General features: G+C 37.8%; 1 protein-coding gene and 2 long non-coding RNA genes across 5 annotated transcripts; 2 read left to right on the top strand and 1 right to left on the bottom strand.

Moving 5' to 3' along the window:
* Window positions 1–1,513: 1,513 nt before the first annotated feature.
* LOC127533998 (uncharacterized) lies at window positions 1,514–5,090 on the top strand. Its single transcript, XR_007941898.1, has 3 exons — window positions 1,514–2,333; window positions 2,817–3,050; window positions 3,314–5,090. It is a non-coding gene; the product is annotated as an uncharacterized LOC127533998 (long non-coding RNA).
* Window positions 5,091–5,220: 130 nt separating this feature from the next.
* On the bottom strand, window positions 5,221–8,397 carry LOC110964797 (uncharacterized). 3 transcript variants are annotated; one of them, XR_002596616.2, is made up of 3 exons: window positions 8,320–8,397; window positions 5,911–6,088; window positions 5,221–5,775 (listed from the first exon to the last, which is right to left on the bottom strand). It is a non-coding gene; the product is annotated as an uncharacterized LOC110964797 (long non-coding RNA). The 3 variants fall into 3 exon arrangements; XR_007941905.1 differs by having other exon boundaries at window positions 8,139–8,371; XR_007941904.1 differs by lacking the exon at window positions 8,320–8,397 and adding an exon at window positions 7,937–8,109.
* Window positions 8,398–8,640: 243 nt separating this feature from the next.
* On the top strand, window positions 8,641–26,109 carry dram2b (DNA-damage regulated autophagy modulator 2b). The gene is made up of 8 exons (XM_022213636.2): window positions 8,641–8,838; window positions 12,469–12,639; window positions 16,162–16,229; window positions 17,304–17,446; window positions 19,197–19,374; window positions 19,448–19,530; window positions 21,180–21,272; window positions 23,855–26,109. Exons 2-8 carry the CDS (start codon window positions 12,509–12,511, stop codon window positions 23,984–23,986), a joined length of 828 nt encoding a protein of 275 aa, XP_022069328.1. The 5' UTR covers window positions 8,641–8,838; window positions 12,469–12,508; the 3' UTR covers window positions 23,987–26,109.
* Window positions 26,110–26,654: the final 545 nt, after the last annotated feature.

Raw genomic sequence — 26,654 nt, 5'->3', positions numbered from 1 at the left:
AGAAACCAGGCAGTACTGATCATTTCATGTTCAGTGTTTGGCACCTTTGGCTACTCGTCCAGTAGATGTTCAAGGGACATTGTTGTCAACTCAACTAGAGTTTGGCCACTAAAACTTTAGATTTTATAGTTTAAAGTTTTATACTTTATAGTTTAAAGAACTAGCCTAGTTGGTCCCCTGGTATTGTACTGTGGCTGTTAGGGATTATGTGGTTCTTTAGCCACTAAGGACGGTGCAATTAAATGTAAGAGAATGATAAATTGCTCTGAAAAATTTGTCCCCCTCACTTCTGAGATGGTGGTTACGCCCATGCTGAGACTATCACAGAGCAGGTGCATTTATACGGAGACTTGATTACACACAGGTGGATTCTATTTATCATCATCAGTCATTTAGGACAACATTGGATCATTCAGAGATCCTCACTGAACTTCTGGAGTGAGTTTGCTGCACTGAAAGTAAAGGGGCTGAATAATATTGCACACCCCACTTTTCAGTTTTTTATTTGTTAAAAAAGTATAAAATATCCAATAAATTTCATTCCACTTCACGATTGTGTCCCGATTGTTGTTGATTCTTGACAAAAAATTAAAATTTTATATCTTTATGTTTGAAGCCTGAAATGTGGCGAAAGGTTGAAAAGTTCAAGGGGGCCGAATACTTTCGCAAGGCACTGTATATATACACACTGCTCAAAAAAATTAAAGGAACACTTTTTAATCTAAGTATTGCATCAAGTCAGTGAAACATGTGGGATACTGATCTGGTCAAGTCAGTAACTGAGGGGCTTTTTAGTCAGTTTCAGCTGCTTTGATGTTCATAAAATTAACAGCAGATGCACTAGAGGGGTAACAATGAGACAACCCCAAAACAGGAATGAGTTTACAGGTGAAGGCCACTCACATTTTTTTCCTTCCTAATGTTTACAGGAATTTGCAAGTCCACCACTGGCGCCCTGTGCTTTTCACAGATGAGAGCAGGTTCACCCTGAGCGCATGTGACAGGCATGAAAGGGTCTGGAGAAGCCATGGAGAACGTTATGCTGCCTGTAACATTGTTCAGCATCACCGGTTTGGTGGTGGGTCAGTGATGGTTTGGGGAGGCATATCCATGGAGGGACGCACAGACCTCTACAGGCTGGACAATGGCATTCTGACTGCCATTAGGCATCAGGATGAAATCCTTTGACCCATTGTCAGACCCTACGTTGGTGCAGTGGTCCTGGATTCCTTCTGGTGCACGACAGTGCCCAGTCTTATGTAAGAGAACTCATGCAGTTCTTGGAGGATGAAGGAACTGATGCCATTAGCTGGCCCCCATGCTCACCTGACCTGAATCCAATAGAACACCTTTGGAACATTATGTTTTGTTCATCAGACACCACCAGGTTGCTCCTCAGACTGTCCAGGAGCTCAGCGATTCCCTGGTCCAGTTCTGGGAGGAGATACCCCAGGACACCATCTGTCGTCTCATTCAGAGCTTGTCCTGGCATCGTCAGTCATGCATACAAGCACATGGAGGCCATACAAACTACTGAATACCATTTTTTTACCATTTTTTTGGTTTCAACTTTGTGCCAGCTTTGAAAATTATTTAGTAGTAAAGCGCTGAAAATGAGAAAAGAGAAAAACCCTCAAACTTTTTATTAACTTAATATTAAACTTCAACGTAATTTCAAGATAATGGTTCAAAGATGTTAATCCCATATGGAAATGTGGCACAAAAAAGGGATAATCAGTAGACTAAATAAATAAAACTTAGAAGCTGCTTATCATGGTGATCAGAGAAACCTGACATCACAACAGGTCAACACAACAAACAGTTGCAGGAAAAGGGTCCCTAAAGCTTGTTGTGCTGATTGACACCATCTCTTTGGGAGTGTAATCAAAAGACGACCTCGTAAGCTTTCGAATGAGCCATACCATGTCGAAATCTATGCATTACAAGGAAAGTTATGACCGGAATACTGTGGCTGTGTAATGGTCTGGCATGTACCAGACGTTGTTTGTTTACATCTTCACTCCCGTTCCATGATGGCGGCCGGTGACGCATCGCCAGCCTATGCTCGCTGGACAGTGGCGCGAGGCTTCTATGATTTCTATGGGTAGGAGAACAACAGGAGGATGCCCAAGTTTTGTGCTGTCTACGGCTGTACAAACCGGGAAAATCAAAAGAGTTACTTTCGAGTTCCGAAAGTTGTAACCCACAAAGGGGAGAAATTTAAAAAACTGACCGAAAAACGGCGGCAGACCTGGTTAAAAAAAACCTTCGTCTTAGGTCAGGGGGGGCAGAGTCGGTCAACGCCCGTGTCTGCAGTGACCACTTCGTGAAAGGTAAGGCTACAGTAATTAAGCTACTTACATATCTGACTAAAGCTGCCAAAATACAGAGCAGGATATTATAATATTATTAGAAACAACGCTAGCGTTACATCTGTGATTACCCGGTGGTGTTTGTTTTTAGCATTGCTAGCTAACGTTAGCTATCACGGCCAGTGGTTCTCAAAGTGATGGTGGTTATGATTCACATGAAGCCAACAGAATTAAAGAATGTAGAGGAATGATTGATTGCTTCACAGTTTTTCTGTTACCTGTCTTTGTCAGTCAGACATAGATGGGATGGGATGGGGTTGGGTGTGTGGATGGAATCATGTAACAATAAAAATATTGTCAGATTTCTGATTGAGATTGCCCTGTTTTTGACTTAATATGAAAATGGTTGAGAATTGTTGTCATAGACAGTAACAACATGATGTAAACTACAGTTATCCCTCTTTACTCTCGGTATAGGATGTTAATCACATTTATTTTATTCAGGCTGCCCAAGTGCTGTCACAGATGTAGACTCTCCAGACTGGTCCCCGACGCTTCATCTCGGCTACCAGAGAGGTAAACCGGTGACAGAGGCATCACGTCAACGTGAGGAAAGATTGAGGGCCAGAAAGGCTAATGAGACCAACACGGATGCAAAAGAGACCTGCACCAACACCACCAGGGCATTGCTGGAGCTCAGTGAAGGCTCACAGATCCCAGAATCAGAACACTTAAAAGGTAAATGAAATGTAATGTTAAAACACTCAAAAGGTAAATGAAATATAATATTAGAACACTTAAACGGTAAATGAAATCTAATGCATGGAGGTTTGATGTAGCCGTTACTTTAACTATTTTGATAACTGATCATATCCATGTATTTGTTTACCCCAGAATTTATCCTAAATTATTACCACCACTTTGATGAATACAGTTTGTAAATTATACAACTAACCTTTCTTTCTTTCTCTCATCCCCTTTGCCAAATATATTCTATGTAGATGTATGATGCCAGACTGACCTGACCATGAATGACCTTCAGAAGATGCAGGATGTTCTCAGTCATTCAACAGAGGAGCTGACTGACCTCAGGCAAAAAAAGCACTGGATGCAGAATTTAATCCAGAGGCTTTTCAGAACAATGAAAAGACAAAATTTTACACAGGATTGCCCGTGTCTTAGTTTTAAAGCAGGTGTTTAGGTTATGTGAGCCATACATCACCTCAAGTGGTTTGTCTGTACTTTCCAAATTTGAACAGCTCATTTTGGTCTTAATTCATTTGAGACTTAATCTTCCACTGCAGGATTTGGCTTTTAGAGTCAAGATTTCATGTTCCACTGCTTCTCGAATTTGGCACAAGATGATTGACATACTTCATGCAAGAACAGAGTTTCTAATTGAGTGGCCGGAGCGAGAGGTGTTGCAAGCTACCATGCCAATGTCATTTAGGCAAGCATTTGGATGCAAGGTTGCAGTAATTGTGGACTGTTTCGAAGTGTTCATAGAAAGGCCTAATTTACTAGCAAGAGCACAAATCTGGTCCAGTTATAAACACCACAACACTGTCAAATTTCTCATTGGCATTGCACCTCAAGGATATGTCACATACATCTCTCGTGCTTGGGGAGGGAGAGTAAGTGACAAGCAGTTAACTGAAGAGAGTGGTCTGCTGAAGAATTTGTTGCCCGATGACATTGTTCTGGCAGATCACGGCTTTAATATAGGGGAAAGTGTTGGATTTTACTGTGCTTCATTGTATATGCCTGCATTCACAAAAGGGAAGAGCCAGCTATCTGCATATGAGGTTGAACAAACAAGAAAACTTGCTAATGTGTGCATTCATGTGGAAAGAGTAATAGGATTAGTGCGAAGAAAGTACCAAATTCTGCAGAGTAGGGCAATGCCCATTGAACATATGGCTGCAAAAGCAGGAGATTCACTGGCACTGATTGATAAGATTGGGGTTATTTGCTGTGCATTAGCTAACCTTTCTGTCTCCGTTGTCCCACTGGAGTAAGCAATAGACATTATATTCATCCAAAGTAAAAAAGAAAAGAAAATACTTGAATGTATTGACAGAATTGGCAGAAAACCAGAGTCCCACCATCACTGTGCAATCTTTGAGAAATACCATCTCCTCAGCTTCGACAACCTCAGAACTTTCAAAAAGTGCTTAATAAGTGCAAAAATGTGTCTACCCCATGATTGTTTCAAAGGAGAGTTTCTCTCTCTTTTTTAAGTGTAAAAATTAGCCTAATTGTAAAGGAAGGTTTCTCCCTCCTTTTAAAATTGGAAACATTAGACTAGAAGTACAAATATCAGCCTAATTCTGATGTTGTCAAAGGTGGGTTTCACTCTTTCATGAAAAATAAATGAAGTATGTATATATGTATTTGTCAACAACAAAGACAGGAGTGCTTATATGAAGCTTGTTTTTGTAGGTTGGTTAATGTTGTGTGATTCTGTATATATTCTGTTAATTAATATGCTGTAGTTATGTTTTAACCCTCCTGTTGTCCTCACATCAAGGAAAGGACAGAGGTGAAGAAGCTAGGAAGGATGGAGGAAAGAAGCATTTTCTGTCTCTTACTATGAAATTCCAAAAAAGATTTCCAATGTTTAACTTTATACTTTTACTTGAGTAAAGTTCTTTTTATACACGTATCTGTTCTTCTATTCAAGAATGTGTGTACTTTTGGCACCTCTGTATATTGTACATGTGTTTTTATATTTATGTTTACTTATATATAGGCATTAAAAATATTTCATACTTTGAAGACTGTCATAATATCCCTAAAACATCCCGATGTGCTTTCAGGGAAAGATGATAGACAATATTGAATTACCACCCTGCAATATTTGTAATTCGTAACAGTTATTTAAACTGACATCACAAGGTGACCTTGGTATATTTCAGACACCCATTTATTTTATTTGTGATAGGCAAGAACTTCACCTATTACAGTTACATACTATGAATACCTATGGAAATACATGTATAGACACAAGAACATTTGATTCATTTTAACAACACTGGAGATAATATAGTTAAGCCAGACAGAAAAAAATAATACAGTAGTAAATTTAAGATTTAAAATTCATAAGTTTCACAATAGGGAAAATTTACACACACACACACATGATGACCTGATTTTCACTTTGTAAATTGCTGTCCCAACACTTCAGGAAGGACACAGTACCTGAAGAACTCTTCAACTTTGGGAATGATGCTGTCCTAGAGTTCAGCATCAGGCAAAATCCTCGCTACAAAGATGTCATTTTTGTTCCACACTACAAAGTCACAGTTATCAGCACCTACAATGTGAAGCTGAGCCTGTACTTGGTAGTAGTATGCATGGTTCTTGTCCAGAATTACATCATCCTCATGTGCTGTAACAACTTCTCTGCTTTCTTTAGCCACGTTTTCAAAGGTGTCTCATTAGACCTCTGAGAATGGTTGACCTAGAAACATTAGGTAGAAACTTGTCAGTATTTACGATTAGCCAGTTAGCATGTCGGCTAACGTCATTGGTTCATTCATGTAGCGTTACATTAGTGACAAAACAGCTATCTAAAGAGTGAATCACATTTACTCACCCGGGCAAAAACAAGATGACAGTCATTCAGTGCTGCTTTGGATCCGAGGTCGCTGACCCAACCACAGACGAAGTAGTTATACGCCTCCAGACTCTTGTACGCATTTGGCTAGCGGTGTAGTAGGAGGTCTGGAGGACAAGGTAATTCGTGATGTCGACATCCTCCACACCAGGCAAGTCTGACAACAAGTATGAGAAATCACTTTTCCTCAGTGTGTATGGATCATACCCGATATGTTTTCCTATTTTTTGAAAATACCTGCTATGTGCAGGCTCAACCAACGCTTTTGAGTACTCGCTATCCATCATTTACTACTACTTCCTGCCCTCCATCTGAACCTCTTACATCATTGGGATCATGTGACTGCAAACCACCAATTGACCCTTCGCTAAGCCCCTCCCACAAATGGCTACTGTCCAATCCTACCTTAGCAACTGTAACTAGGCACAAGAGGTCTGTCAAGCTTTCAGCAGAAGATAAAACAGTGAACCCTCGTTTATCGCGGGGGTTACGTTCCAAAAAGAACCCGCGATAGGCGAAATCCGTGATAGGCTGCTCCGTCGGCTCCATCTTTCAGGGTGTCTCACTACATGGAGACCAAGGAGAGAAATGATCCAGCGTTCCACAGCAGGCAGCGCTGGCCTGTATGGCAGAGGAGACGAGGCGCGGAGACTGTTCACGTTGGTCAGTCCCTTAGCAAATCAGGATGCAGAACACAATGCACTAAAAAAATCCGTGAAACAGCGAAGCCGTGAAAGGTGAACCGCGTTATAGCGAGGGTTCACTGTATGCCAAAGCAGTATGCGTACGGTACTTGCAAGTCTGACACTCGTTATCCGCAAAGCTTGGAGGGTGGTGTTGACTTTTTTGCATTCCCCAAGCCAAAGACACAAGAAGAAAGGTGCCGCGTGTGGATTAAGCACTGTGGGAGACCGCTAGCCGAGCCGCGCTAGACCCAGCTCTGAAGACGCAAGGGTCTAGTTACCCTCGGTAAGCCTCGAGGCTGGATGCTCCTAAAACTGGCCAACGAATCACCATGAAGTGTAGAGTCAGAAGGCGGGCGTAACTAAGTGACAACAGAGGTGCGACGATTCTGACAGAAACAACCGGAAACAACTAGCCTAGCCACGCTAGACAACCCACGGCAACGAATTTAATTCTCTGCCAGGGTCGACAACAAAAACGACAACAGTCGTTGAGCTCCATTAGCACCGACTCTGAATAATCTTTCTGTTAACATGTCTGTAATATACTTAAGCTTCACCCAATGACTGTATAAATAAGGCTTCACCGAACTACCACATCCTCTGATTTCCGGCGCTCTAGGAACTACGTCAGCCTATTCGTTGCGCTGATTGGTTGTATACCTACCCAATTGCTGCAGAGTGATTTGAAAGACAACCTTTTAGCCCGCCTCCCTCCCTGTCTAGAGTTCCTAGACCCTTGCGTCTTCAGAGCTGGGTCTAGCGCGGCTAGGCTAGGAGACCACATGATCAGCTGAATCCCTCCAAAATCAATAAGAACACCTACGTCTGTTCTCAGGTAAGTTGCTAGCTAACATTAGCTAACCGTAGCTCTGTGTGTTAGGTCAGATAACATTAGCAAAGAAAGACGTCTCAGTGGAAGGTTACTTCTCTTAAAACTTGAGCTACTGTGTATTATTTGAGCAAAATAAATACTGGTGATATATAGAGACAACTTCTGACATACTGGTATCTTTAAGCATTTTTTGGGTGGACTACGGGTCTCTGCCTACGCTCATGTCTGGCTTTGGTGGCAACAGATGAGATCGGTACTGCATTAATGTTGTAACCCCTTGGTTTGTGCCACTGTTGTGGCAAACTTGTGCAAGATATTGCTGGGCTTTGCTCTACCTTAACGAGATCAAGTATGTAGATCAGCCCCACTATATGTGAGCAATATCCTGGCAATACCCCAAATTTAGCTTAGCAAGAAATGGGCAGACACATGATAATGACAGTTGACATAACATTAATTTAAATGTATATAATACATATCGGCTTACCCTGCTGTACAAGAACATTGTTGTTCTTGTATATGATTATTTTTTTAGGGCTGCACCAAACGACACATCGATGAGTCGTCTGAGCACGATACGTCATCAAAAGCGGAAGTGAGCGCGCAATGCAACAGAAATTCCCTTCCAACCGGAGCAGCCCTATTATTTTTGACATGAAGTGACAATACATGGGGTGTTTGGCGCTTACACTGAGATCTGTGCGCTTTTCCCTCTATTTTAACGTCCTCTTCATTTGCACTCTGCCAACATTTAATTTGGTGAATGTAGTTCTCAAAAGCATATTGGAGACCCCTCTGTCTGCTTCTCTCTGATATCGCTGTAGAAAATGTCCAGAAAATTGCACATATCTCCTGAGAAATATCACTCACCGGTACTGCTAAAAACTCCATATTTCATGCTAGGAGGGAAAGCCTGACAGACGTAGCAACAGTAACCAAGGGGGGCGGGGCTTAGCGAAGGGTCATTTGGCTCAAGTGGTTCAATGCCTCATGAGGCTTCATCTCACCATCACTAGCTAAAGTTATGCAGATATTATACCAGTTTTGAAGGTAGCAGCATTTCACAGTGTTTAACTCTATTTTTTGGCTCTTTTGCTGCCAGGTTTCCAGAGTTTCTACTAGTTTTTCTGCAGGTTCTCCTGTGAGGCAGAACTCAGGTGAACACAGAACCCAATAAGTCTGTGTCACTGACAGGCGCATGCGCACTACGTCAGTTAGAGAGGAACACAGACGTTTGTGTGAAGTTTAAAAGTTTACTCTTTAAATGGCGGTTTGAAACCTCACTGAGGATTAACGAAGCTCTGAACGCCTCAGTCCGGGTCTGAACGGTGTGTGTTCGGTGATTTTACCGTTTCGGGAGGACTATGGTTGCCGTGAGGCTCCAATAACGTGAGTGTCATTATGTTTATTTCAAACCGAGCTCCGTGTGACTCTGGTCAGTCTGACAGCTGCTCAAAGAAAACAGTTTAAAACTAATTTTAAAAACCTTTAAAACTTTTTTTTTTTAAACATGCAGAATACTTTACTCTTAACGTTCAGCCGCTGTCGGTCTTTGAAGGCTGTTAAAGGAAGCTTACGTTAGCTAGCTAGCTAGCTGCTGCTGACCTGAGTAATGACCCGCTACTTTAATGCTGTTCTTTTATATTTAATCTATAAATATAATGATATTTTAGTATTCAGGATGAGCTGTTTTATTTCTAACTGCTTGTTGTTTTCCTCCATTAATCAGACCTGGTGTCATTTTGTGGACTAGCTGTTAAATTGTCAGTTTTTTTAATGGACTCTCGTTGTGAGATCGCTCTTTGCTGGTTTTACAGGCTTTCCCTGTTTCACTTCCTCAGTTAGATCACGGGGACTTTCCAAACCTGTTCCACATTGTGCTGTTATCGTTGTATAACTCACTGAAACACATGACAAATCAATCAACTGTTTCTCTTCTATTAGTTTCAGGTGCTCAATCTTTACTCTGTTGTGATTAATTGTTGTTAAACTAATGTTTAATGCTTTATTCACACATCTATATATCAGGTTTTCATGTACACTTTTGTACTTTAATCTAACTAATTTAGGACTAATCTCCATAATTAACAATACTCTAGGTAATTAACCTTTATATATCTTTTATTGTCAAGTGTTCTCAGTTGTATTTTGTAGAGTTTTTTAGGGCTTTAAACCCTTAATATTTAAATTTCTCACCTAAGTTCACACCATGAATAATCAGTTAATTTAAATATTCAAACTCAGGTTCATTTGTAACACCAGACTGATTTGTTTTTAACTGGAAACCCTTTGGCTCAGGGGCTGTTGTTTTACATCTTCTGTATAAAAAAAAGAACGAGTCATTCCTTAACTTCCTCATTTATACAATTACAGCCTGTTAATTATTAGTTGCAGCTGTCCTTTACTTGAGTAAAAGTACCAGTGTAGAACAGAAAAAGTACTTTTTTACGAGTAAAATTACTGCATGAAAAATCCTACTTAAGTAAAAGTACGTAACCGCAAATGTAGTTTGCAGTAAAAGTCCAGCAGCTGTTGGTTTAAATCTTCTGTAGAAATAACAACAAGCACAATAGACTTCCTCATTTATATGTTTATAATGTAAACAAATTATAATATATTAGACATTTACAGGCTGTTAATTGAACAACCCACAGATTAGACATCGATTAATTTTTTGTTTGGTAAAAATGCGAGAAAATTTAACCATCAAAAGCTTTTTGCGTGATTTAATATTAATATATTAATACAACAATCTTAATTCTCCAATTGCAGCGTCTTCAATGTGAATGTTTTTGAATTTATGCATCAATTTTGTTGAGAAAATGTTACAAAATAGTACAAAATGCCAATCACAAGTGTCCAAGACTTTTTGTTTTGTCCAAACAACGTCTAAAATCAAAAGATATTCACTCTAAGCAAGCTGTAGGGTCGTCAGAAACGCTCTGGTGGATAATTTGTTGGGGTTTTTTTGCATTTAAAAAAGTTTAATTACTGTGTTATAAATATAAATGTCCAGATGCAAATATTTTTCATTTGTAAAGTTTAATCATTGTCACCAAACATGTCACAGTATTTAAATACAGTGTCAAGTTGTTGGAGCAGAAACTAGTGACCACCAGGTATGAAAATAATCTGAAGATCAGTTTTATGATTAACTGCTTTATTGTTTGATCCATAAAATATACGACAGCAGTCAGGAAAGTCTGTCACACTCTTCAACTTTTCCTGTTTTGTTTGACCGACTCTCCTAAAGATAATCAGTTCTGTGTGACTCTAAAGTGGGGGGAAAAAGCAGGAAATCATTGAACTGAAGCAGCCAGAGGACATCTGGAGTTTTTGATTTATGACCAAATTAAATAATTAAATGAACATTGAATTTGTTGTTGGCTGACGTGATTTGGTTTGACGCAGAGCGCCTGTTTTTTAGTTTTCAGATCTTTAATTGGAGCTGAACTCGAAGCGTGATTAATGTTTAACAGACGGGATCCAACAAGTACAGAGCAGAAAGTAGACTTTTATCTGGTTAAATAGTAATGTTTATTCATAGATACGTACTCCATAGAGCTGCAATTATTAATCAAATTGTCAGTTATTAAATTTACCACAGATTATTTTTCATAATTAAAATGTTTTGAGATGTTCTTTTTTAAAACAACAAAATATTCTGATCTTGCAACTTCTTAAATGTTAAATATTTCAGGTTTCTTTCCTCCTCTGTGACAGTAAACTGAATATCTTTAGACAAACCAAGATGTTTGTTGTCTTAGACTTTGAGAAAAACAGATTTTTCCCCATTTTCTGACATTTGTTCGACCAAAAAACTAATCAGTTATTTAAGGAAGTAGATGACAGATTACCTGCATGAAATATCTTATTGTAGTAAAAGTACACAGCAGCCAAGTGTGGTTTGAAGTAAAAGTCCAAATCTGTTCCTTCTGACTCGTATAAGATCATATTATTAATAATGTGTCAGCAGCAGGTTAGTTTGAAGTACTTTATGTCCAGTTTTATTAACAAAGATGGAAGATAAATCTGATTAAAACAAGAAAAAGTACATTTCTGACCCACAAATCTGTTTTCAGTTTTCCTCTGATCTGTGATTTTGGCTGAGAGGTTGATCATCGGAACATTTATTAAAATAAAACCATGTGAAAAACCTCTGTTTGGTGGAGCTTTTAGCAGCTTAACGCTCCTGTTGTCTTCACTTGTGGACACCCAAAAAATATTGTGTCTTTGTCTGAAAAAAATCCAAAAATTCAAAATAAATTCCCAAAGTTTCTGAAAATTTGCAAAACCTTCAAGAAAATTCTTGTAAATATTTTCAAAAAATGAGTAAAAATCTTCAAAAAAAATCCTAAAAATATCTAAGGTGATTAGATATTTGCATATGTACTGATATATATGCATATATCAGTAAAATTTCTGGTATTTACTTTAAGAAGATTCACAAAAAATCTACCAAAATCCAGCAAAATTCGCTGGATTTTGGCTGATTTTTTTTTGGTGAATGTTCTTAAGAAACATTTTTAACTTTTTTTCCTCCAGAAAATGTTCAAAGATTTCCCAAAAATGTTGAAAATGTGGACATCAGATATTTTCACTGTGAAAATATATGATGTCCACATTTTCAACATTTAAAACAGATCAATTTTGATCCGCAGGACGACACAAGGGTTAAATGTGAGCAGACTAGAAGAAGCAGAAGCTTTAATTTGTAATTGTGTTTTATTTACAATATTCTCATTTTACTTATTCCGTTTGTGTTTTTATTTTTAATTTGTCAGATAATTGAGTAGAAAGAACAAGATTTGCCTCTGAAATGTGGCAGAGTGGAAAAATAAAGTAGCAAAACGTGGAAATACTCAAGTATAATTAGTCAAACTTGTACTTAATTACAGTACTGGAGTAAAAGTACTTAGTTACTTTCCACTACTGCTCTGACTAGGTTTTTATCAGCAGGTTAGAATGAAATGAAAGAGTTGAGAATAATGATGCTGTTTGTTGTTTTGCACATGACAGAGGGAACCAGCAACACACACACACACACACACACACAGTCATGTGGTGGTTCCAGCAGGGTTTGTGTTTCCTTCCTGCTGCTCTGGTCATCTGGACGGTGGCGTCCTTCGTCTTCGCTTACATCACAGCGGTGGTGCTGAGACATGTGGATCCTCTGGTGCCGTACATCAGGTACACAACTGACACACACACCTGACACACACAGCACAGTTATATTTAATGAAGCTGTGCAAAGTTCTACCTTCAAACTATGAATATTTTCATAGTTACAGCCCCTTACAGGGCTCCAGACTAACTTTTTTTCCTAGGAGCACAGTGGCCCCTAACTTAAAATTTTAGGAGCGCAACCAGAAAATTTAGGGGCGCAAACCAAAATCGACTTGCAAAGTAAATATTCACATTCCCTCTCATTTTCACTGTATTACTGATAAATACTTGCAAAATAAATGCAGAAACTATGTTTTCAATTAACGTTTTGTTGTGCAGCAGTTGACAAAACAGAACAAGAAAAGCAGTCAGAGTGCAGTACTCCACCGAGGCTGCTTAGTTGAAGCATAATTTCCGACAGATGAAAACTTTAATAAAAAAGACCTTGTGCTGAGCACAGGCATGTGTTATGCATGTGCACGTTATGTATTTATACCAAATCACGTGTAAATTACTCTTGTAACAGTCTGTTGATCAGTTTATCACTTTTTGCAAGCCTTTGTTTTGCTAGTGTTAAAATATCCGTTCTCTCCAGGCTTTTATTTTGAAGGCATATTTTTAATGCTACAGGCCTTTATTTTGTAACCATTCCGGTGGCACAGGAAGTGCTTCTTGAAAAAGAGATTACTTGACATGACGAAGAAGCTGCTGAAAAGTCCAAAAATTCACGTATAGATGAAAGAAATCGGTTCCACGTAGAGTGCCTATATAATGAGAGTGGCGACATGACGGGTCCAAAAAATTTTGGTCACGTGATCTATAGGAGCCATTTTGTTTCCAATTCATGAACGCCGGTTATGCCTGTTAACGTTGTTTACAACGCAGACAGTAATTCTAGGTCTTTTTTGGTTTCATAAATACCTGAAAAATGACGGGCTGTTGTGCCTTTGGGTGCACAAATCGATCGGAGAAGGGATTACACATGTTTAGATTTCCCAGGAGTAGTGAAAGAATGAAACTGTGGGAAAATAAAGTCCGGAGAGTGGGATGGAAACCGACTTCATCATGGTTTTTGTGCCAGGTTAGTCCCATGTATGTACTTTCATGTTATGATGTATGGGTGAATGACAGATAGAAAAGTTTGATGTGATTTTACGCAGTTGTGGTTATTTTGACTTTGACCATTTTCATGCATGGAGATGCATGAAATACGGGCCGCTGAAGTTTAACGGGGTAACCCGTTAAACTTCAGCGGCCCATCTGAGCTTCGACAACAGCCTCCCTGTTCATTCACATGATTTCCATTTCAACAAACAGCTGACAGTTTTCTGTTTCCTATTTTCTGTTTTCCGTCCAACCTGCAGTCACTTATCAGCCTCATATGACCCGAACAGGCTCCGTGTTGTTCACCTGTTTCTGGGCTGTTAGCCGCCGTTAGCATGAGGATGCTGTTAGCCATATGCTTACAGCTGCAGCAGCGTACAGGCGGACGGGAAAACGTATTTTACTAAATTGACCGAAGCTGCAAACTCGATGATAGAAACATTATAGACCCATGGAAAGCTTAGATTCTCATGAATCCGCCGGTATAAACCACTTTCAGATGTGATTACCACAGCGGGTAATATAAACACATTTGTCCAACAAACAGCAAATAACGTAAACAGCACAACTCACCTTTGAAGGCTCAAAACTAGTCACAGATGAAAGTATTCCACTAAAAACGACCATAATCCAACATTGGACATCCAGACAAAACAAGCCAGTAAATTATTTTGTCCAAAACATGTCTTGAAATCAGTAAACAATCCATAGTTTTCGTGAATGTCCACCTCGCGCTGCGCGTCCCATATTGAGTGAATGGAAACAAAATGGCGTCAAATCCCCAGTTGTCGCCACTCTCATTATATAGGCACTCTAGTTCCACGCTGTTGCTGTCTAACAAAGAATGTGTCTAAACTTAGAAGCAGCTGGAATTGGGACAAGAAAGGAGTGAAGGACAGGAAGGTGAAATTGTGTTCAAAATAAGGTTGAACGTAAATAAAGGCTTTTGTGAAACATCAGGAGCTTCACTGTCATTCGCCCTCCTCTCTCGCACACATTGGCCCGCTTTCTTCTTCTTTGGTGTTCATCTCCTTTCTTCTTCTTTTGGAGTTAATGTTGGTTGGCAAACAGCTCACTAGCGCATTACTGCCTACTGGGCTGAAGTGTGGAGCAGACGTTTGTCAGTAACAAAAGTAACAAAAAGTATTCAATAATAATTTAAAAAGAAATCGGCAAATTTACTGGTCGCACATGCGCGAGTAGATGAAAAATTTACTCGCACATGCTCAAATTTTGGTCGCAAAATGCATTCAGTCGCAGTCTGGAGCCCTGCCTTAAAGTGCACAGAAGTGGGTCCAAAATTCACACTTTTTAGTACTTTTTCCATAATTTCTGAGCCTCACAACTTCATCAGTTCAGCAGATAGACACAAGATGATTGAGTTCTGTTAAAAACTACAACCAGATCAGTTTTACAGCCATCCAGGTGTCACAGTCTAAAGAATGAATCTGGTATTTGTTCATTTTCTCCATAACCTGCTTTGATTCATTCAAACTTTGCAAGTGTTAAATATGACTTTATTAGAAAACTGTTTAGCCACAGAATGAATCCTGTTTATTCGCTGATCCTGGTATCAAAATGTGTGTAAAAATAATCCCACATATCACACATGCTGATGTAAGCCTCAAAAGTTTACCCAGAATGCACTTGTTTCCCTAAGCTTGTCCAGAATGACTCAAAAATTGTGCAAAATGACTCAAAATATGTCCTAGCCCCCCATAATATTCACCCAAAATGATCAAAAACATGTTTTGGCCAAAATGACAAAAACTTCTGGAAAATTGTCAAAAATGCTAAAACGAAAATGTATGTTTAAAAAAATCCTTTCAAAGTCTCTAATTTGTTCTCACCAACCACCTGTCTGGAGTCATTCTAGACTTTTTTTTAAAATACTTTCGAACAATTTTCAAGCGATTGTGGACACTTTTTGGTAATTTTTAGCTCTCTTAGGTCAGATTTGGAATCATTTTGGACACTTCTCTGTCATTTTAGTCCATTTTTGACACAATCCTGACATTGTTAAATTTCAGAAAGGTTTTCGGTATTTTGGACAATTTAATAACAAGTTTTTGCATTTTTTTTGTAATTGTGGGAAGCTTTGGAGAAGTTGCAGGTATTTTAGTAAATTTTTGGACAACCACAACAGAAACACCTCCAGGATAACCGTGATAGTTTCTAGGACTCAGTTTTTCTGTTCAAACACACTGAAATCATTGTTCATAAATAATCAGCTGATTCTCAGGCAGTCAGGGGGAACTGATTGATTTTTTTACTTTTTTTATGGTCCAGGATTATCTCAGGGAACATTTTCATGAATTACTTGACTGTAAACATTAACAAATGCTTATATTTTTTGACATAAAAGACTTTCTCCTTCTTTAAAACTCTTTCAAAAATCTAAACAATTCAAACTTCTTTTAATGAAGGTTTGTTGTGTTGCAGTGACACTGGAACGATGGCACCAGAGAGGTGTGTGTTTGGCATCATGTTGGACGTGTCAGCCTTTTTAGGTAACACACACACACACACACACACAGACAGACTGGTGACAGATTAAAGGAAAGCCGAACATATAATGCCTTAATTAGGTTTAGAACCACATAAACGGCCCCAGTCCTCCTTGGCTTTGACTCCACAAGTCTCTAAACTCTGCTGGAGATTTTTCCTTTAATTTGTCGCCCTGTCTAGACAGAACTGAGCGGATTGAGGATGACAGAATATCAGACATTGAAATTGTGTTAAATATTCCACTCTCTGAACAGTTTCTGGCCATTTTTCCCTCACTATGGTTCATTTTTCACTGCATTATAAAGTCCTGAAGCTCTATAGAAACAGAACAACCATGAAGGAGAGAGAATCAGAAATCTTTCATCAGTTTTACAAAATGACAGAAATCGTAAAAGACGAAAGTAAAATTTCTTTTTTTATTCTACAAAAATAGAAAAATACCTGCCAACTTGTCTGATGTTTTTCCAGATGTTCACAGGTGTTACTAACACTGGATTAAAAGGTGACTCTCCGTGCTGTACATATTTTATTATTGACATTTTTAATTAGTTTCCATACTGATCTCCTCTCTGCTCCGTTTAAACACAGCCTGCAGTTCAGTTGAAAAGTTCCTAATTTTTGTCTCGTAACTGTTGGTTACAGCTGAGTCTTTATTGGCTTCATGTTTAGGGCGAAGAGCTCAGAATTTTTAGTTTTTTTTTTTTACAGAATCTGGTTCATACGAATGGTTTATTTTTTGTGAATTTCTAAATGAGACTGAATTTGGTTTTCCATTTAAGCCGTTCATTAAAAATATATAGTTTAAGGAATGTCTGAATGTTGAAAATCCAATGATTCTAGACGTTTTTCCATCTTATTACTTAGTTTATTTAGTTTATTTTTTTTCAGAATGACATGTCTTCACGACCACCGGCAGGTTTTGGAGTTCAGACGGTTGATCATTATCATTTTTTAAAAAGAATTTATCATCTCTGATTGTAGTTTTCTTGTGCAGCTGTTAGATATTGTGTCTTTATGACTTAGTAGTGTACCCTTCTCTGTAAAACACCAGTATATGAAAGCTGTTGTGTGTGCAGGTATCGCCACGGTGTACGTCCGTTACAAACAGGTGGAGGCTCTGACAGGTGAAGACGAGGTCAAACTCCACAGACTGAACCTGGTCGGGCTGATCCTGGGTCTGATCAGCTCGTTTGGGATGTGTGTGGTGGCAAACTTCCAGGTGAGTTCAGCTGATCTGGGATCAGGACCAATGACTGCGTGCTTGCATGCGTGCATGTGTGAGTGATGAGCTGTGCACTGGGGAAAAAAAGCTATCAAGGTGTAAGTTGTTGTGTTAGAACTTGACAATTAGTATTCTAAGAACTAAATTTCCCATATTTTAACACCAAAACTAAGCAAATACATTTACAAGACCATGCTGTGTAACAATATGTATTAATGCATATTGGAAACAGTGGAGATCTACAAAATGTTCTCTTGTGAAAAAATGCTCTGGAGTGGATTCACCGGTCAATGTTGGTGCTTTTATGACAAAATGAACCATGGAGAAATAATGAACCATTAATTATTAACATCCTTAATGCCACTATTTGTACCTGTATATAATAATAATAATAATAATTTTATTTTTGTCACCTTTTGAAAACAGAGTTTACAAAGGGCTTTTTCATAAATAACAAAAAAGAAAAGAAAGAAACTCAGGAAGAGCATCGGAAGGCTGATCACTCCAAACATGGCAAAATATTCATCCATCCATCCTCTATACACCGCTTTATCCTCACTAGGGTCATGGGGGGCGCTGGAGCCTATCTTAGCTGACTCGGGCGAAGGCAGGGGACACCCTGGACAGGTCACCAGTCTGTCACAGGGCTACATATACAGACAAACAATCACACTCACATTCACACCTACAGACAATTTAGAGTTATCAATTAACCTCAGCATATTTTTGGACTGTGGGAGGAAGCCGGAGTACCCGGAGAAAACCCACGCATGCTCAGGGAGAACATGCAAACTCCATGCAGAAAGATCCCAGGCCCACCCCGGGATTCGAACCAGGGATCTTCTTGCTGCAAGGCGAAAGTGCTAACCACTACGCCTGGCAAAATATTCTTAAATAAAGTAGTACTACCTCACCAGATAGAAAAATAAAATCCTACATCCAAGTAACGGAAAGAACAAGTAGAGTAAAACAAAATGGATGTTAAAACCATAAACACAAACAAGGCTTAAAACTCAAAGTAAATAAGGAAAATAAATACACAAGTCAATAAATAAATACACGAATAAGTCCCTGAATAAATACATACGTAAAATGAATAAACAAAAATAAATACATAAATAAGTCCTTAAATAAACACATAATAAAAATAAATAAATACATAAATAAGTCCCTAAATAAACAGATAAGAAAATAAATAAATACATAAATAAGTCCCTAAATAAACAGATAAGAAAAATAAATAAATACATAAATAAGTCCCTAAATAAACAGATAAGAAAAATAAATAAATACATAAATAAGTCCCTAAATGAATAGATATATAAATGAGTCAATAAATAAATACATCCATAAAAAATAAATACATAAATAACTAAAAGAAATACACAAGTCAATAAATAAATAAGTCAATAAATACATAAGTAAAATAAATACATACATAAATAAGTCAACAAATGAATATTAAAGGAGAATAAACTAAACAATTAAAGTTATAAACAATTACATGATAAAAATAGACAATAAAAATAATCTAATTAGGAATAAAAATATAAATAGCCTTTAAATTTTTTCATTATGTTCCATTATTTGTCTGTTTCAGTATTTTATTTTGTTTAAAAATGCATTTTACAAGTTGTGTTTTGTCTCCGTGTTTGTACAGGATTCTGTTTCTGTCTGATAACGTTCACAACACTTTGTTCTGTGGTAATATAAATAATTCAGATTGTGTTTGTGTGATTGGGAGCAGAAGACCACTCTGTTCTCGATGCACCTGGTCGGGGCGATTCTGACCTTTGGGATCGGAGCTCTCTACATCCTGGTCCAGACGGTGCTGTCCTTCCGCATGCAGCCTCACGTCCACAGCAGGACCATCTACCTGGTCCGGCTCACCATCGGGGTGTTGACGCTGGGCAGCATCATCAGCAGTATCCTTAAGGCCACACTCTGTAGTGAACACGTTGTTTATCATAGACGTTGTGATCCTTAACGGCCCGTCAGTGTTTGTGTCGTCAGTCATCATGTACAGCAGTCTGTCAGGGGTGGACGTCCCTCGCAAGCTTCACTGGATTCCTGGAGAAACGGTCAGTACGTTTATCTGTTTACCACTACTAAACACATGGTTATATTGTTTGTAATTTCCCTTATTTGTCTTTATTTATTTCTTTGACTTCCAACCGGGACCCGAGCACTAATTTCGTGCCACCTCATGTGAACACGTGTGCTGACCTGACAATAAAGAACCCTGAATCCTAGAAAAATAAGGAGAATATTGCTTTTTTTGTAGTAGTAGTTGTAGTAGTGTTGATCTGATGTTTTTCTAACTTTCAGTACTGCTGCTCTAGTTGAAGAAATATAAAGAATCCTGTCAGTGTTTGTCTAAATCTGGAGAATTCATGATTTAACCCTTTGAACCTTAAAACCCCCCCAGAGACTTTAAAAGGAACAGAAACTTTAAAAAAAAATCCTAAAAATGTCACCATTTGTCAGCCAGTAAGTGTAAAAAGAGAAAGAATTGACAGATTTCCGACAGTCCTTGAACTTAACCAAATCTGAGCTTAAAATCATCATTTTTAAAACTCACTTTATTCCACGTTTCTTGTTTTAAGAAAAACAGTTTTCTCAAACAGTTTTCTCTTTTTGTAAAAAGCAAAAAATGTTGCGCTCCTCGATGCAACGGTGAAGCCATCAGTGACTCAGCTGTGACGGTCGTGACTAAAATTCAGAGATTTTTTTGGTTGAACTGCTGGCAGTGTTTTCACAGAGCAGATAGAAGACAAGTATGGAAACTAATTTAAAAATGGCAGGAATAAAATGACTGTATGCTCTATATAACTGAGCATCAAAACAGTTTGTTTTAAATCAACTGTAAAAAAGTCATGAAATGAGGTTTAGGTAAATCTGATCTCCGTTGCTGCAGTTTGGGTTTTACCTGCGTTCTCCTCAAAAATTGAACATATTTATGGTAATAAATTTGGTAGAACATTTTATATGAGAAGGTAAGAAAAGTGTGATTCTGAATCTGACACACATAAACTTAAAACTAAATTTGCTTGTAAGCCGCTCATTTATGTTTAAAAACCATTACTGATGTTTTGTTTGACTATATTTTTTCTAATGCTGCACAACAAACTGCAAAGAATCTGTTAGTATTACTGAAGAACTGCAAATGACAAATATTTTCACTTTTTATTATTTTTCTAGATTAATTAATTAGTTGTTTGGTCTCTAAAGTGTCAGAAAATGGTGAAAAATGTCAACGAGTGTCTCTAAAAGATGACAAAGGTCTTGTTTTGTCCAGAGATGTTCAGTTTACGGTCACAGAGGAGGCATGAAAACAGAAAATATGCACATATTTTTACTCTTTTTTTAAAAAAAAATATCAAAATTACCAATGATTAATTGACAAGTATGGAAACTAATTAAAAATGCAAGTAATAAAATGACTGCATTTTATCATGATATTCCCAGTAATGCCAACATTTGTGAATAAATGTTAGCATTACTGAGAAATGTTGGAGCTGTTGACTCCATTTTCCTTTTCTTCTCTCTCTTTCTTCGTGGTTGTTCTGTTTCCATAGAGGTTCAGGACTTTAAACCACAGTGAAGAAAAATGAGACGGGAGCAAAAAAATGTTTCCAAACTGTAGTTCAGAGAGTTTCACCAGGAACTGATGAGATATTCAACTCCTAAACTCTGATGATGCTCGTGTTCCTTCTTGTTTCTCCTTCAGGGTTATACGGCTCATATCGTCAGCACAGTGTCTGAGTGGTGTCTGGCCTTCTCCTTCATCAGCTTCTTCCTCACCTACATCAGAGATTTTCAGGTAGTTTGTCTCATCTTTTCTCCTCCAGAACTGCTGCAGGAAGTCTGCTGTGTTCCGGACCAGATGTTGGACAGAAAATCCTCATTTTGTCATTAAAATAATCAGTTTTGTGGAGAGAAACTGTCTGAAGGTTCAAAAAGGTGTTGTTGAAGTTCAGTGATGCTGAGACACAGTGGAGACTCAGAGGACTTAGGCTGTGAGTAAAGTTCACTGATACCAGGAGAAGTGACACCGACAGAGCAGCAGTTCATACAAGCAACACCAGCAGCAGTTCTGAGGATTCTCCATGATCTTTGGGTTTATATTGTGGTTTGGAGAAGGTCAGATTTAGATTACAGACCAATATGGAGACAGCGTACATGCAGGAGGTCCTCGGTTTACGACGTCCTCAACCTACAGCGTTTTGTCAGAACACTTTATGTGGAACTAGTTGGGGAATGGAGTGGATGAATACGTCGTCTCCCAGCGCTATAAGACAGCTTTGTTTACATTCTCCTTCATTATGGCTCTCAAGCTTTAGTCAAAACTCTTCTGAAGGCAGTGCTTTGAAGAAAAGGAAAGCCGTCTCCTTAGAGGTGAAATTAGATAGAATAAAATGACTGGAACAGGGCGAATCACTGACAAACATCAGCCAGTTGCTTCGCCGTTGTTGTAAAAACAGTGCAACATATTCTGTTATCTTTTAAAATGATTCATACATGCAGGACAGTCGTTAGTACAACTGGATTCTTCTGACCCGTTTGTATGTGAGATGTTGTTGTTTTTGATTATTATTTGATACACATCCAGATTTATTGTGTTTGTGTGGTTTTGTAATGATTGAAATGAGCTAACCAGGTTTTTTTTCTGATTTGTCAGTGAAAATATCTTTTAAAGTAAGAAGTGGGGGGTCGACTTTATTCTTGGTTCTGCTACTGAACTCCTTTTGGGCCAAACTAGAAATAATTCAACTTGTAACTCCACAGCTTGATGTTGTTCCTCTGGCGTTCAGTAAATGAGATTTAATGTGGTAATTGTATTCATGACTTCAGGAGAGAACTGAACGATATCGTGATGTACTTAAGTTCCGACTTACGGCAAAAATCAACTTAAGTCGATCCGTAGGAACAGAGCTCCAGCGTAAGTGGAGGACCTCCTGTATCTAACTTTGACCAGATCACAGAATCCCAGCATGTTTTCCTCCTACAGCGTCTGCCTGTCAGAACATGGTTTGAGATGATGTCAGCGAACAGATGCAAAGAAACACCTTAGAAAGAAGGAGTCATTTTTCCTTCACAAAAGGCGTAGTTTGACATTTTAGGAAATGCTCTTAATCTGCTGGCTGAATTCACTTCTTCCACCTGTAATTTAGCTGTAGATTTAATTTTAAATCAATATAGTTAAAATTTTTCCTCCACAATCGTCCCTCAACAAGCCATAATGACAAAATGAAAATAGGATTTAATTCAGTACTTTTATAGAAGCTGTTAAAGTCTCTGCAGACTTTTTACACCTGGATTAGAGTCGTTTCTTCTATACTTTGAATGAGAAATACTCTAAATAATCGAGTTATCAGTGCAGTGTTCACCACATCAGAGCTTCGTTCAAAGAGAGGATTCCACCTCCTACTGTGTGAACTGACTCTTATGAACAACTGTGAAAAATCACCTCCAACAAGTGAAACTGTTTTTTTTCTTCAGTTTCTGCTGTTTTTGTTCAACATCTTCTAATACGATACTTCATAATTTTCAGAATCACTAACTGTGGAATTCGCTGGCTTCCTCCCCAAAACTGGAATAATAGGAATTATAAACGAGAAGCGAAAAAAAATCTATTTTTTTTAATTGACGTTTAATGTACTCAGCATGAAAGACAGTTTTGTTTATCAAATAATCAGAAATAACATAAAAATATAAGGATTTTAGCATTAATACGGAAACTTTGAGCAGGAAAAACCTTTAAATTACCACATTAAATCTCATTTATTTAATCCCAGAGTACAAGCATCAAGCTTACAGGAATTCTACGTTGAATTATTTCTAGTCAGTAACCAAACAAAGAATAAAATCAATCCTCCACCTGTTACTCTAGAAGATTTTTTTCATTTCAAAATTAGAATGACAACCCCTCTTACTACAAAACCACACAAACTAACAAACTATTTAAATCTGGTATTATGTCACACAAATAATCAAAAACAACAATATCTCACACACAAACAGGTCAGAAGAACCTACATTCAAACTCAGAAATGGAAAATTAAGTTCAGAATTAACTAAGAGAAAAACTCTAAATAATGTCTGTTCTGTAGACGATAATTTGACTTTAATTCAGTTTTGAGGCGTCAGATTAATGCGTCTAAAACTGCAAGTTGTCCTTCTAATGTTTCAGTATTTGATCAGATGAGATATTTAAACTAAATGATATTAAAATAGAGAGTTTTTCACGTGTTCGTGTGTGTATTTTCACGTTTTAGGTAAAACCTGATGAGCCGTTTTGAGACTTTATTCTAATTTGACTGCTTCTTATTCCTTTACAGACTTTAGTGGCATCAATCCGTCCAAACATCTTCTAATCTTGCTTTTGTTTTTCTTTAAATCCAGAAAATCAACCTGCGAGCCGAAGCCGTGGTGCAGAGCAGCCACCTCTATGATTGGCCACACGGAGGCGCCACAGCGTCCAATCAGAACCAACGAAACTCTGAAACGTCTCCTCTGCTGGCTGGATCCACATGACAGCAGCCTGCCCTCCTGGAAAAAAACGCTTCTATTTTCACCTTTTTCTAACTATTTGAAAGCTTTCTATGGTGTTTCTAAAGACGCTGGGGCCTTTTAAAGGGTCGCTTCACACAAAGAAACTCAGCTTCTGTAACGTTTCTGTCTTCACCAAATAATCTGAATTAAGTTTACCTAAAGCTCACAGCACCAGAAAATATAAGCACCAGACTCCAGTAACTGACTCTAAAACCACCTTTTCCTCAAACTGTCGCCGTCGCTGCACTTTATATAAAAATCATCCTAAGAGTGTTTACTGTCATTTAAAGGATTTTAACAGCCCTTCTTTACCATCTGTGAGTCCTTTAGGGACCATTTGGTAATAAAACTCAGAGTTCTGTCCTGTTAGTTTCTGTCATTTAGCTGCTTTATGCATCTTTAATTATTATTTTATGGTGGTTAAATGAGGTGACAGTAACTGACCTGTATTAAGATGCTGCAATAATCAGTTCAGGAAATAATTCTTATTTTAATATTATACAAGCTTTACATTCGTATAAACATTAGTGATTTGCCAATTCTTCATTTATTTTCCGTGTCTTCAAGCAGTGATTTTAGACCTGAATGTGTTAAACTAGCAGTTCAAAGCAGTTCTATCAGCTGGTCAGACGTTTTCTTTTCTTTCTGCGGTTTAAGATTTAACTTTATTTATGGAGCACAACAAACTCCGAAACAAACTGAGCATCAAAACAATTTTCTGTACCAGTTACCATCTCTGCAGTTTGTTTTTTTATCTGCTTTTACTAAAAAATGAAACATATCTCTGTTATTCCATTTCATCTTCTTCTTTTCCTTTAGGCTTTTCCCTTCAGGGGTCGCCACAGCGAATCAATTGCCTCCATCTAACCCTGTCTGCTGCATCCTCTTCTCTCACACCAACTACCTTCATGTCCTCTTTAACCACATCCATAAACCTCCTCTTTGGTCTTCCTCTAGGCCTCCTGTCTGGCAGTGGGAAGACCAAAGAGGAGGTTTATGGATGTGGTTAAAGAGGAATTACTGTTATTCCATTTCATGTGAAGTAGAAATGTGATTCTGGGTCTGACATGAAAAACTTAAAACTATGTTTACTAAACTTGCAGCAGATTTAAACAGTATTATTAGCATTATTTTAGTTAAAGTATAAAATTTCTCATGGCACATAAACTACACAAAACCTGCTGACAAATAAATGAGGACTGCTAATAACGAGTAATGTCACTTTTGATTTGTTTCTAGATTAATTAATTAGTTGTTTGGTCTCTAAAATGGTGAAAAATGTTGATGAGTGTTCCTAAAAGATGCCAAATATCTTGTTTTGTCCAAAGATATTCAGTTTACCATCACAGAGGTGGAAAGAAACCAGAAAATGTTCATATTATTACTTTACTTCATTAAAATATCACTCAAACCAATTAATAAACTGTCAAAATGACCAGCAGTTAATGGATTAGTTGTTGCAGCTCTAATGAAGGATCTGAAAATTAGTTGTACTGTTAAAGAGGAATTCTACATCAACAACACATCTGCTGATCATTCTAATAGTTTAATTTGCTCATTGTGGTATCTGATCTGTCACGGACATTTCTCCTTCACGTGCACATCATGGACACCAGAGAGAGAAACGACGACACTCATAAATCAGAAACTCCAGATGTTCTCCAGCTGCTTCAGTTCAATGACTTTCTGCTTTTTTAGTTTTCTGTCACACTGAACCGACTGTCTTTTAAATGAACAAAGCAGGAAGAGGAAGTATAACAGACATTTTTCACCGTTTTTTTTTTTTCTTCATATTTTACAGATCAAACAATTAATCACATTATTAATTTTCAGATTATTTCCACTGTTTTCTGCTACAACTTCAAACTGTATCTCAGTACTGTGGAGACTCATGTTTGGTGACTTTAAAATGAAAAAATATTTGCTGTATTTTAATATTTTTAATACAAACTAAGCTTTTCTTATTGTTAAAACGGTATTAACAATAAATTATCAACCTGAGCCTTTTTTATTAAACCTACATGTCTGCAGTCAATATATTTTATATTTTAGACTGTTTTTTGAATAAAATGTATCTGAGCTTCACCATGGATGCTTAAAATCAACACGTTTCACTGTTTTCTGACTCTTTATCAACAAAATCCATAAAATAACCAGAAAATATTCACATTTAAGAAGCTGCAATCACAGAATTAAGATTCTTTTTTAAGCATATTTGCTACTTTTAACCACAAGTTTCTTTCCTGCACTGATTTTTTTTTTGCATCTGCTGCACATTTTTCACATTAAGACTACATATAGATTTGTTGTTTTTATTAATTACTATGGTTCTGCTCATGTGTAGTGCTCCAGTTTTATTCATATAAATACATGATTTAAAGCTGTGCTAATGAAGGTTTTGATGTTTTTAAGCACTATGGAGCGTTTTAGCCTCTTTTTAGCTCCTTATTTTGGTTCATTGGAGCAGATCTGGTGAATAGCGTAAGGCTCTGATTTTTCTCTGAGGAGGTGAGTAGAGCTAAAAACAGACGTACATTCATCAGGAAAACACAAATGTTCTTAGCTAACACGTTCTGTTCTGCTGCTGAATCTAAATTTGTCCAAAACAGAATCAAAAGTGACTCAAATTGTCTAAAATAACCTGAAATCT

The sequence above is a fragment of the Acanthochromis polyacanthus genome, chromosome 5 (assembly GCF_021347895.1).
Source record: "Acanthochromis polyacanthus isolate Apoly-LR-REF ecotype Palm Island chromosome 5, KAUST_Apoly_ChrSc, whole genome shotgun sequence".
Taxonomy (NCBI): Eukaryota; Metazoa; Chordata; class Actinopteri; family Pomacentridae; genus Acanthochromis; species Acanthochromis polyacanthus.
This window is presented reverse-complemented; position numbering and strand designations above follow the sequence as displayed.